The sequence below is a fragment of the Schistocerca serialis genome, chromosome 5, assembly GCF_023864345.2.
Source record: "Schistocerca serialis cubense isolate TAMUIC-IGC-003099 chromosome 5, iqSchSeri2.2, whole genome shotgun sequence".
Classification (NCBI taxonomy): Eukaryota; Metazoa; Arthropoda; class Insecta; order Orthoptera; family Acrididae; genus Schistocerca; species Schistocerca serialis.
In genome coordinates, this window is record NC_064642.1 from 532,051,981 (window position 1) to 532,064,113 (window position 12,133).

A 12,133-nucleotide genomic window follows, 5' to 3' on the forward strand; every position below is an offset into this window, starting at 1 on the left:
TGGGATATCCTTGTTAATTTATATCCGATAGCATCACTTTCCAAATTAGAGAAATGCTGATGAAATTTTGCCTAGATTAAAGATTTCTTTAAACTTCTGAAACCTCTCATAACTACAGTTCTGAATTCAACAACAGGAATAAGGACTTTGTTTTGGATATTGGAAACCCCATCATGCAAAATTATTTCCATGTTGGCAAAAATTCCACCATACAAAATGGGACTGCAAATAGTCACAAGCAGTTCAGTTTTCTCAGTATATTTTGTAAAATGACATGTATTAAGATATATATTTATTGCTTGGAAAACTTTCCCTTGTTGTCGAAGTTACTACTGCCATAGAAGAAATAATTTTAACATATCAAAAATTACTTAATTATTTTACTAAAAGTTTTGAAATATTTTCAGCTACAACTACTAGCACTACTACTACTGAAGAACCAGACTGGGATTACCGTGATACTTTGGGTTCAAGTCAGTTTCAAAACACTCAAACTACATTAACCCATTCACATACCCAGAGTGAGTAAAGTGTGCATCATACCACAGCCCCCCCTCTTGTGTGGTATGAATTATTAAGAAGTGCCCTAAAACTCTGGTTGTGGCTAAATCTTGTCTAACTTTCCGCAAATAGTAAATAATAGACATTCAATGAAAACTGGCTATAACTGCAGTAAAACACAATCTCAAAGTTTTGTGTGTGGCACTTTCAGTAACTGTTTTGGAAAGAGTGTGTGTGTGTGTGTGTGTGTGTGTGTTTGTTTTTTTCACTTCATTTGATCGGTTCCTTGTCGTAGCTGAAAAATCATAACAGTATTTCTTGTGTGCACTTGCTGTTAATGTTCAAAAAGGGTCTAAGGGATCTTCCATGGCTTGAGTGTAATGCATGTGTACAGTATTATTTAACACCAATAAATTTTCTTCACCTTTTCTTAAATTGCTTACATATTCTACAGTTGTCTGAGCTTAATTTGCATTTTTGCAGCTTCTTTGCATGCTTCTTTCTTTTCTTTTTGCATGTTAAAAAAAATTACTTTCAGGGCTGGTAGGTTCAAGTTTTAGGCATTTCATTGAGACAGTTTGCCAGTAATGTTGCAAAATAGAAAAAAAAGTATCCTGAGAAATTGCCAATACCTGAGTGGTCATTTATGAACACTGCATTTGGGACAAGTGGACTAATGAAGATAATTTTTTTTATATAGTCATATGCACACTCTCACTTGCTTGTCATTATCTACATTCTGAGTAGAAGGTAGCTTCCTCACTGCATTCGCAAATGACTTGAGCTTAACTTTCTTACACTGAACTTCCAAAAAAGGGCAGGTGAAAAGTGGACTTTAAGAAAAATATAACAGCCTTTAAATTTCTTCCATTTAAGTATCATCCATGCATTTGTGATAAATACTTTTCTTGCGTAATGTAGCACAGTGAAACAGCTAGCTAAATGAAATCTGTGAAGTCAGAAGAAATTAGCATTACTATGCTCAAAGTTAATAAATGAAAATAAAACATGGATTTTCTTGTAGTGCTACTTTGTGGTGGTGGGTGTACTTCCCAAATTTAGTGTGTGACAACCTAAAAGTGTGTGCTTAAATGTTTTATGTAATAAAATTGTTTGGTTTACTTTGTGTCTGTCACTTAAATAAATAGCTAGTGACTGAAAATAGTAATTAGATCACTAATGAAATTATAATTAAGTAATAATTTTTATTTCTTGATTCATATATGACAATTCATTACCTATGATTCAAATTGAATAGGCACTTAAAAGTGATGAATTATTTTTGCAGTCACACTAAATTATCAGATTTTACTCCAAAATTTTTTCTGAAAGTCCTGAAGTGCAACATTGGTATGTTGATTCTCTAATGCACAAGGCTGCTTGTAATTGCATCTGGTGACCTTGACTCAGCAGTGTGTCACTTCTCCTTCCACCTTAAAGGAGCCCCACACATTCTCTGAGTTGTGACTACTAGTGTAACATGTTGTTGAGCTTTTTATCTTGCTTATCAGTTTTCAATACAGTACACATACTGCATGTTCTTATCACTGGTGCTACCTCAAGTACTAGCACGACTTTCTTGTTTTAGTGTGCACTTAAAATAACTTCTGGGTTCATAAGTACTTATAACTAAAGTGCAGTACAATATACTGTAAGCTTCAGGACTTTCACTTAATTCGACTCTTCTTGGACATCTGTAGTGAATTTTTAGCTAGTTAAATATAGAAACAGCTGGCACAACCCAGCTACTGTTGTTTTATATTGTTTTGTGGTAGATACAGAATGAGTTACTCAACAGGTAACCTCAACAGATGTTTGTGTTTTCCTTTAATTAAAATGTATTAATGTTGCTTGTAAACTTAAAGTGAGGACTTTTATTTTACAGCAAGTCCAAATGAGAGCACCACTAAATTAGTAGCTGGACCTGATGCATTTCCCATTGAGGATACGGACAGTGGAATGGTTGCAGGAATAGTAATTGGAGTTGTGACTGTTATACTAATATTGGCAGCTATAGTAAGTAGAAATTATAAATTAATAAGTATTAATAGAAATAAAATTATCTAAAAATGTGTGTTTTCATTAACACATTATCTGAGAAAAACAATCTGTGCTGTAACATTGCATACAAATGTAATAGATATCAACATTGTTATAATCAAGTTGGATTCACAAACATATGTATTCAAGAATTTTTTGCTCATCACTGTTGAAATGCACTAATATCTAAATAAGATAAATGTCTGCATTACCTAAAATATGATTTTTCCGAAGTTTTCTCAGTTGTTAAAAGGATTTAAACGTATGTAACACACCTATATTAATATTTTTTCACAGTCTTTCAAATCTTGTTTTTGCAGGTGGCTCTGGTAGTTTACCGGCATTATCTTCACAGAAATGTGACCAGTATGAACTTCGACAATCCAGTATACAGGAAAACTACTGAAGATCAGTTCTCATTGGAAAAAAATCAATATCAGCCACAAAGGATCTACCCTGCAACAGTGGGTGAAGAGGTAAGGGCACTTGCTATGGATAGCTGCATACTTAGATAATTCTCCACTGTTTAAGGAATTTCCTGTTCTATATTTTCTTAAGAGTGTATTCTTTGCTTCTGACAAAGACTGAAAAGTCAAAAGCACATCAAACTTTGTTTCTTTTTTCCCCCTTCTTCTTGGAAAGACTGCCCTTGCCAACCATTTTTGTTCTTTATTAATATGAAAATCCAGTGTAACAAATTATGGAAAGAAACATTTTTGACAGTCAGAATTGTAAAACAGTATATACATGTCTCTGCCATTATAACTGATAAAAGAAATGAAGGTACAGAATTTAAAATCAAATGAAAATACTGTGATTTACTGTGAACTCAAATGAGGCAATAGGAAAATTCTTTGCAAATTCTTTGTTGAAATAAACTAGTAATTTACTTGGTTAAGAGGTTAATGCACAAGCTTGCTCTCCATAATTTGTGGAAGTTTGTTAATAGGTAACACTGTGGCATCCAATTTATCCACTGTCATTAATATGTGGCTTTAGGAAACTATTGCAGAGATTATTTCAGTACCTGCACGAGTGTTTCCCATTTCAAGTTCTCAAGAAGGTGGGCAGGCTCACAATTGTTAAGTGCAGAAATCTGGCCGTCAATAATGTTTTGTCTTAGTTGCCATAAAAAGTATACATCACACGAACAGTCTTAAATTCCGCCCATTTTTCTCACGAAATATCTTCATTTCCATTAATACACCTGTGTTGTGTGTTTAGAGAGAGAGAGAGAGAGAGAGAGAGAGAGAGAGAGAGAGAGAGAGAGAGAGAGAGAGAGATAGTGAATTTCTGCTGAGAACAGTTGCTGCCAAATATTGTTTTATTCCTGTGTGCATTTGTGCACCCCAATTAGTATAATTATAAAATATGACATTAATTTTAAGGAAAAGTTAAAGTTTTTTGATATGTATTCAGATTTTCTGTAAGACAGGTGTATTTATTTACAATTCCAAACAAACTGGACATGACACACAACTATTAATTAAGTCACTTTACTACATAAATCTAAGTGCTTTTTACTGCCTTTGACCCTTGTTTCATGCCTCCCATAATGCTGTTAACAGCAAGGACTTTATGATTCTCTGGTAAGTATGACACAGACAATGCATGAGACAGCTGCGCATAGAAACAAATTTTGGCACTTAATGAACAGTAGATGGTAAATTTATCTAAAACATGTGTAATGAAGATTATTACACTCAGTTTATCACAATTATTATTTATTTTTTTTTCAGGCTCATGAGCCCCTGACTAGTCCTGGGACAAATGATTATGTATAACTGTGCTTTGAAGTTAGTTCAGTAACGGACTACTATCCAGGCATGTTCTCCTGCCATTGTGGACAAGTGTGTTGAATGGTGCATGGTGGTGTCAAGGCTAGAAATAAAGTTGTTGGGATTGCAGCAGCATTGTCTGTGGTTGGCAGGATTAAGTTAAGCAACTGTGCATTCTGAAATGAATGTGGCACACCATGTGCAAGCAAGTGATAGCTCGCATTTCTAGAATTTTTTAGTTGAGCAAGAGGATTTGAGTGGATTGTGAATAATGGGACAGTGCCAAATTTCTGTGATCTGTTTACTATAAAGCATGTAGTGTGAATAAGTGTATATACAGGAAGATGGAAACTTTTAGAGGTGCATACTGGACATGAACATAAAATGTATGTTGTATCCAAAACTAATTATTTTCAGGCTACCTTTTTTTCTTTTTTTTTTGTTACTGTGTGTATCATCTAAGTATCCATTTTCCAGACTCCTGTAAATATTTAATTTTATTATCAGCCTGTATATTTTGAAATGTGTATAAATCATATTCCTGTGTAAATACTTTCATACTGTGTAAATGGTGTAGAAATCTTTCATTACAGAAAGTGTCACATTCGGTTTCGATAATAGTGTGAGAGAATGTGTGAGAATGACTTTAAACTAAGCTGTATTTACGTACTGCATGGATGACTGATGTATTTAATTGCCTGTAAAGGATTTGTACAAAAATATAACTTTGTCATTAAGAAATGAGAACGAAAATATTTTAAAAAGAGCTATTTAAATGTTTTGTAAATACAGTGATCATAATTTCAGATTTGTGTCCTGCAATTAATTCTATTGAGCAAATGGAGGTAAGCATTTATAAAAACATCAGTTCTATGTAGAATAAATGTGAAATTCTGCCAAAGTTTTAAAAAATTCTGTGTTAAGTTTATTTGTTAAAAAGTTGACAACATTCTTTGTTCCTTTGTTTCTTATATTATTACAGTGAGATTGAAAATGAGAGAACAGTGTATTTCATATTAGATCTGTCTCTTTAAACAGGCACATGTTCTATACATCTACTATGAAGTATGATGGTTATTAAGTACAAAATATAATCATAATCGATAACAAAATTTTAATGTTATCCATTTTGCTATTGGGAGTATCTAAAGTGCCAAAGTTACCATTCCTTTTAAAGATATTCTTTGAAATATTATAACAAGAAATAAATCTGGTATGATTTGTGTAATGATGAGCTTTAATATGTGTTATCAGTGGGAAATGGACTCAAAGCCTTTTAGTAAGGATTTAGTGTCTTGATAATTATATTGTATTAATGAAGTGCTTTGATAGCGTTGTGATTACTGTAATTCCTAAGTCTTCGGATATTAAGCAAATGTAAGATTTGCATGTTTGTTGCTCATTATTGTATTACCATCACATAGTTTTATCATTTCGTTCCCTCAGTGTGTGTACAATTGTAAATATATAATGAAAAATGTGAACATCTTTTTAAATTGGCAATCCTAAATTATTTTTGCAGTGAATCCTTGCCATTGTAATTATCTGATAAGAAAAGTAATATTAACTTTGGAGGAATTAATTTTTTTTAATGAAACACCGAACTGATTAAATTAACAAGCTGTAAAAGTCTCTATTACACATGGAATGTAGTTGGTATTTGGCAGCATTCCAATGACTGGCATAACACAGGAGGAATATGATTGCAAATGCATGAAAATAGCTATCAAGTTAATTTGTGGAAGTTTTGCAAAAAGCATTTTAAAGGAATGCTTAAGAACAGATTCACAATAATAGTAGATACAGGAACTTGGCATTTTTCTCTGTCTGGACTTCATAAAACCATCATAAAATGATTCTACGTGAACTAAATGATGAAAATTTTTACACATTGATGATCTGTTAAGGAAATACCCAGGCTTTTGAAGGCTTTTAAATTATATGCTTGGTTAAATTAATATTTTACTTGAAATGAATCAGATAACATTAACTGCAAAAGCCTCTCACAAGACTGGCAAAAGTGGTGTCTGTCAATTATATTACCATCCTGATGGGTCAGTTTTGTTACCAGTAATGGTAAAGCTGTCTTAAACCAACAGTTGTAAGGGTGTGTGCTGCGTGGACACTGAACTATGCTGTATCTTGGGATAGTTATTTCACATATACAGATCATCATAAAGGAAGTGGTAAGTGAAAGAAAAAAAATCTAAGGCCATCCAAGCGATCAGTCGCAAACCTCGTTTGTGTACTGTGACACTCACTTAGCCCCAAATCACACTTGTTACCATCAACAATGTCAAAACAATTTAACTGACTACAGTTCCAGGAACATAAAGTAAAAGGTTCCTTGCATTACTACTCAGTTTTGGAGAGAAATGTTCTAATTCCACCTAAGGTCAGTGTACTTAAACCTTTGCATTACTTTTGTGTTTTTCAACTGACCGAAAACTATCCGAAAAAGTGAAAAAGCAATCATCTGAAAGGTGCTGGCAAAAAAAACTTTTCACAGAAATGCGTACGTACTTCATTAATAATAAACAAGAAATTGTCAGTGTAGCTACATTGTTCACTTACAGTTAGTTGGAATAGTGTAAAACGACATAATGAAATTCACAATGTAACTAAAATTTCCTTGTGGTGATAACTGCATATCTATCTGTATATCGCAAACCATTTTATAGTGTGCAGTGGAGAGTTACTGGTCATGGAAACGGCAGATATTTGAGGTATAGCAATCTGTCACCGGAGAGGCTGCAATGTTTGTGGACATCTGCGTATATCTGTTTTACACTGGACATGTAGTTAGAAGTTGCAAGGTGTTCAACCTTTAAGACTTTTCAGGCACGAAAGAGTAACTGAAAACTTAGTTCACTAACCACCTCATTCTGGAAACATCCCCCAGGCTGTGGCTAAGCCATGTGTCCACAATATCCTTTCTTCCAGGAGTCCTAGTTCTGCAAGGTTCGCATAGGAGCTTCTGTGAAGCTTGAAAGATAGGAGACGAGGTACTGGCAGAATTGAAGCTGTCAGGACGAGTTGTGAGTCATACTTGAGTAGCTCAGTTGGTAGAGCAAAGGTCCCGAGTTCAAGTCTCGGTCCGGCACACAGTTTTAATCTGTCGGGAAGTTTCATATCAGCGCACTCTCCACTGCAGAGTGAAATTCTCATTCATGTATGCCCTTTATTCAATCAGCTATAAGTGTGTTTAATTAACAATACGCAACAACAGAACTGAGTGGCTATTCTGGCAAAAAAAGCTTTTCATTCAACAAGTAAAATAAAATGAAACTAAATAATCCATGTCTTTACACAAACAGCATTGCATTAATTGCACTATCAACACACTCTTAATTTCCATTGATTCTGTATCTCCTGATATATTTTGGGAAAATGTGGTGATTCCTTTAGTAAAGAAATGTGATGCGAGTGAATTTTGCGGAAAGGGTAATTGGGCACCTTGCACGTGCCTCAGTGTGAGTTTAAAAGTCGGACATTGTTCTCAATGGTATGGGCAGCAATAAAAAACTCTTTATAAACATGAAATACGTCATTACAATCTGTGTGAGCAACAGAAAGTTCAAAAAAGTGTTAGTGCCAATGCTTTTCCAACTACATACAATTAGACAATACAATTTTGTATCCCTTCTCTACAGTTAATGTTAAAATTCAATTGTGGCAGCTTACATACATTACCAATCATGTTTTAAGTAATTCAGTGGAGAGGTACAATTTGATTTTTAAAGTCAGTATAACTTCATAGAGCAGGCCTCTAACATCAAACTTTAATATGTATTGTTTTTTTAATACATGGAAGCATAAACGGTGTTATATAAAGTAAAGGAAGGGCCTCCCTTAAGGGTATAACTTGGCATTCACTTCTCGGAAATCCAACATTGGGAGATTTAAAGCTCTTTCTCTCAAACCTACAGTGTCTTATTAATTCACCACATTACCTGGTGTATCGCCAAAGCTGTGTTAGGGACCAGATTATGACAAGAAACATTTCATTTTGTTTGAAGAAAACTAAATATTACAAAAATGTTATAACATATTGAGACATCTTCTCTAAAGTTCACTGTCTTTGATGGAAACCAATCACTGGTCACGATATAAATAAGACAATGCAATGTAAGTTGTTGTTGTTGTGGTCTTCAGTCCTGAGACTGGTTTGATGCAGCTCTCCATGCTACTCTATCCTGTGCAAGCTTCCTCTCCCAGTACCTACTGCAACCTACATCCTTCTGAATCTGTTTAGTGTATTCATCTCTTGGTCTCCCTCTACGATTTCTACCCTCCACGCTGCCCTCCAATACTAAATTGGTGATCCCTTGATGCCTCAGAACATGTCCTACCAACCGATCCCTTCTTCTAGTCAAGTTATGCCACAAACTTCTCTTCTCCCCAATTCTATTCAACACTTCCTCATTAGTTATGTGATCTACCCATCTAATCTTCAGCATTCTTCTGTAGCGCCACATTTCAAAAGCTTCTATTCTCTTCTTCTCCAAACTATTTATCGTCCGTGTTTCACTTCCATACATGGCTACACTCCATACAAATACTTTCAGAAACGACTTCCTGACACTTAAATCTATACTCGATGTTAACAAATTTCTCTTCTTCAGAAACGCTTTCCTTGCCATTGCCAGTCTACATTTTATACCCTCTCTACTACGACCATCATCAGTTATTTTACTCCCTAAATAGCAAAACTTCTTTACTACTTTAAGTGTCTCATTTCCTAATCTAATTCCCTGAGCATCACCCAACTTAATTTGACTACATTCCATTATCCTCATTTTGTTTTTGTTGATGTTCATCTTATACCCTCCTTTCATGACACTATCCATTCCGTTCAACAGCTCTTCAAAGTCCTTTGCTGTCTCCGACAGAATTACAATGTCATCGGAGAAACTCGAAGTTTTTATTTGTTCTCAATGGATTTTAATACCTACTCCGAATTTTTCTTTTGTTTCCTTCACTGCTTGCTCAACATACAGATTGAATAACCCTGTCTCACTCCCTTCCCAACCACTGCTTCCCTTTCATGCCCCTCGACTCTCATAACTGCCATCTGGTTTCTGTACAAATTGTAAATAGCCTTTTGCTCCCTGTATTTTACCCCTGTCATCTTCAGAATTTGAAAGAGAGTATTCCAGTCAACTTTGTCAAAAGCTTTCTCTAAGTCTACAAATGCTAGAAATGTAGGTTTGCCTTTCCTTAATCTAGCTTCTAAGATAAGTCGTAGGGTCAGTATTGCCTCACGTGTTCCAATATTTCTACGGAATCCAAACTGATCTTCCCCGAGGTCCGCTTCTACCAGTTTTTCCATTCGTCTGCAAAGAATTCGCGTTAGTATTTTGCAGCTGTGACTTATTAAACTGATAGTTCGGTAATTTTCACATCTGTCAACACCTGCTTTCTTTGGGATTGGAATTATTATATTCTTCTTGAAGTCTGAGGGTATTTCACCTGTCTCATACATCTTGCTCACCAGATGGTAGAGTTTTGTCATGACTGGCTCTCCCAAGGCCATCAGTAGTTCTAATGGAATGTTGTCTACTCCTGGGGCTTTGTTTCGACTCAGGTCTTTCAGTGCTCTGTCAAACTCTTCACGCAGTATCGTATCTCCCATTTCATCTTCATCTACATCCTCTTCCATTTCCATAATATTGTCCCCAAGTACATTGCCCTTGTATAGGCCCTCTATATACTCCCTCCACCTTTCTGCTTTTCCTTCTTTGCTTAGAACTGGGTTTCCATCTGAGCTCTTGATATTCATACAAGTGGTTCTCTTTTCTCCAAAGGTCTTTTTAATTTTCCTGTAGGCAATATCTATCTTACCCCTAGTGAGATATCCCTCTACAATGTAAGTATATATAGGCATATACAAAAATGCTGATACAGCATCACAATATGATGAGCCATGCTCTTTTATTATTGCAATTGGCCAATGTGTATCAAGCTGCAACAGTTAGCACAGAATAAATATAGGTGTACTGTAACAGATTTACATGTACAGGGCAATACAAAAGATTGCACACACACTGGAGGAGCTAATATGTACTACTGTACTTTGAAATAAGAACTTATGGCCCTGAAAGTAATCCTGAGCCAGTGAAAGTGAGTGAGCAAAAGAGAAATACAGGGTCTTCTTGGTACAAGTTCTTCGAGAATTGTTAGAATATGTACCATTTAACTTGCATTGCCAGATATGGGCGCAGCTATATGGAGCATCTGCACACGTTTCTATGCAGGTGCATGACATACTCAGTGCCACACATTCTAGGCATTGTATCAGAAGGGTAGGTCTGTCTACATGGTTACATCACTCCCCTGATCTGACACATTCTTGATCTTGTTTCTGCCGGCCGCAGTGGCCGTGCGGTTCTGGCGCTGCAGTCCGGAACCGCGGGGCTGCTACGGTCGCAGGGTCGAATCCTGCCTCGGGCATGGGTGTGTGTGATGTCCTTAGGTTAGTTAGGTTTAAGTAGTTCTAAGTTCTAGGGGACTTATGGCCTAAGATGTTGAGTCCCATAGTGCTCAGAGCCATTTGAACCATTTTTTTTTTTTTATCATCTTGTTTCTCATTGGGGGAGGGGCACATATTTCGGAAGCATCATTTATGTGACAGGGCTCCTGATAAAGAAACACATCTCATAAGGTACTTGCAGTGTCTGTTGAGGTTCATGTGACAGAGTGCACCAGATATTTCTATGAAGTTGTTATTTCGTATAGAATGTGGTGGTTGTCATTTAGAACACCTTTCTCTCTCCTGGCACATGAGCATTGACAGTCCTTGTTGTTCCTGATATTCCAAAGCTTTCACTGACTCAGGATTACCTCCACACCATAAATTCTTATTCTGAAGTTGTTGAACACAAATTCATCTATCAGCTCCTTCAGTTTGTGGGAACCTTTTAAATCACCCCTTACATGCCTGCTTCTGAAGCCCTACACAACTGACAAAACACCACTTATACATATGGATCACTTATAAACCTCTCCTTGCCATGTACCAGTTAGAAACCAAAATCTAAATCAAATGACAAATGGAAAAAAGCCTATTCACTGATACAACTAATCATGCAAAGAGAAGCTGACAGTTACGATAATTATCATAAATAGCTGAAACCAAGCATTGATTTTAACAATCAAGTGACTTACTGCATTAGTATTACATGTGTAGGACTACAATCAGTGTAATATCTGTGAAATTTTCAATATTACTATGATGTTTCTATCACTTCAAAGTATAACAAAGAGTGTGATACACTGTATTCTTCAGTTCTTTCAATGTATAATTTCGTAAAATCTTAGAATAAAGTTCCACCTTTTCGTGACGCTGCCTGTTATTTAGTTTACCACTTCCACAGGACTGAAAAGCACAATATCAGTTTGGCAGGAAGTATTTAGTTTTCAGCTGATTCCTCAAAAATATGTGTAACAGGTGGTTTTATTTACAAAACAAGTATTTACGAGTAATATGTTTCACTGTGCTGTTACTAGAAACAACATCTGAATTTATCTGTTACATCATAGTAATGAAAGAACAAATAAATGCATCTTACACTACTTTTTCAGATGCAGGTGAAGCTTCTCATGTACTTTTTTTGATGGTTGGTTTCCTCTTTTTTTCATGTAGCAGAAAATGAAAAAGGGCTTGTGAGACTGTATATGGGTTAAGTTTCCTTCCAATAACAAAAGCATCATAGCTTTGTGTTGGAAATTCTTTTAAAATTCTTCTTTTCATGACAAGGGTAAAAACATTCCACCATTCATCATCACATACTTCATCAATGGTAAAGCTCTTA

General features: G+C 35.5%; 1 protein-coding gene across 5 annotated transcripts in view; it reads left to right on the top strand.

The window, feature by feature from the left end:
* LOC126482401 (very low-density lipoprotein receptor) overlaps window positions 1-5,803 on the top strand; it is a 623,117-nt gene extending 617,314 nt beyond the window's left edge. For 4 of the 5 annotated variants that reach the window (XM_050106517.1, XM_050106518.1, XM_050106521.1 and 1 more), the window contains 4 exons: window positions 408-521; window positions 2,387-2,517; window positions 2,862-3,017; window positions 4,281-5,803. In XM_050106517.1, the coding sequence (XP_049962474.1) occupies window positions 408-521; window positions 2,387-2,517; window positions 2,862-3,017; window positions 4,281-4,325 (446 nt within the window). In that variant the 3' untranslated portion in view covers window positions 4,326-5,803. The remainder of the gene's footprint in view (window positions 1-407; window positions 522-2,386; window positions 2,518-2,861; window positions 3,018-4,280) is intronic. The other variant, XM_050106519.1, reaches the window with a different exon arrangement.
* Window positions 5,804-12,133: the final 6,330 nt, after the last annotated feature.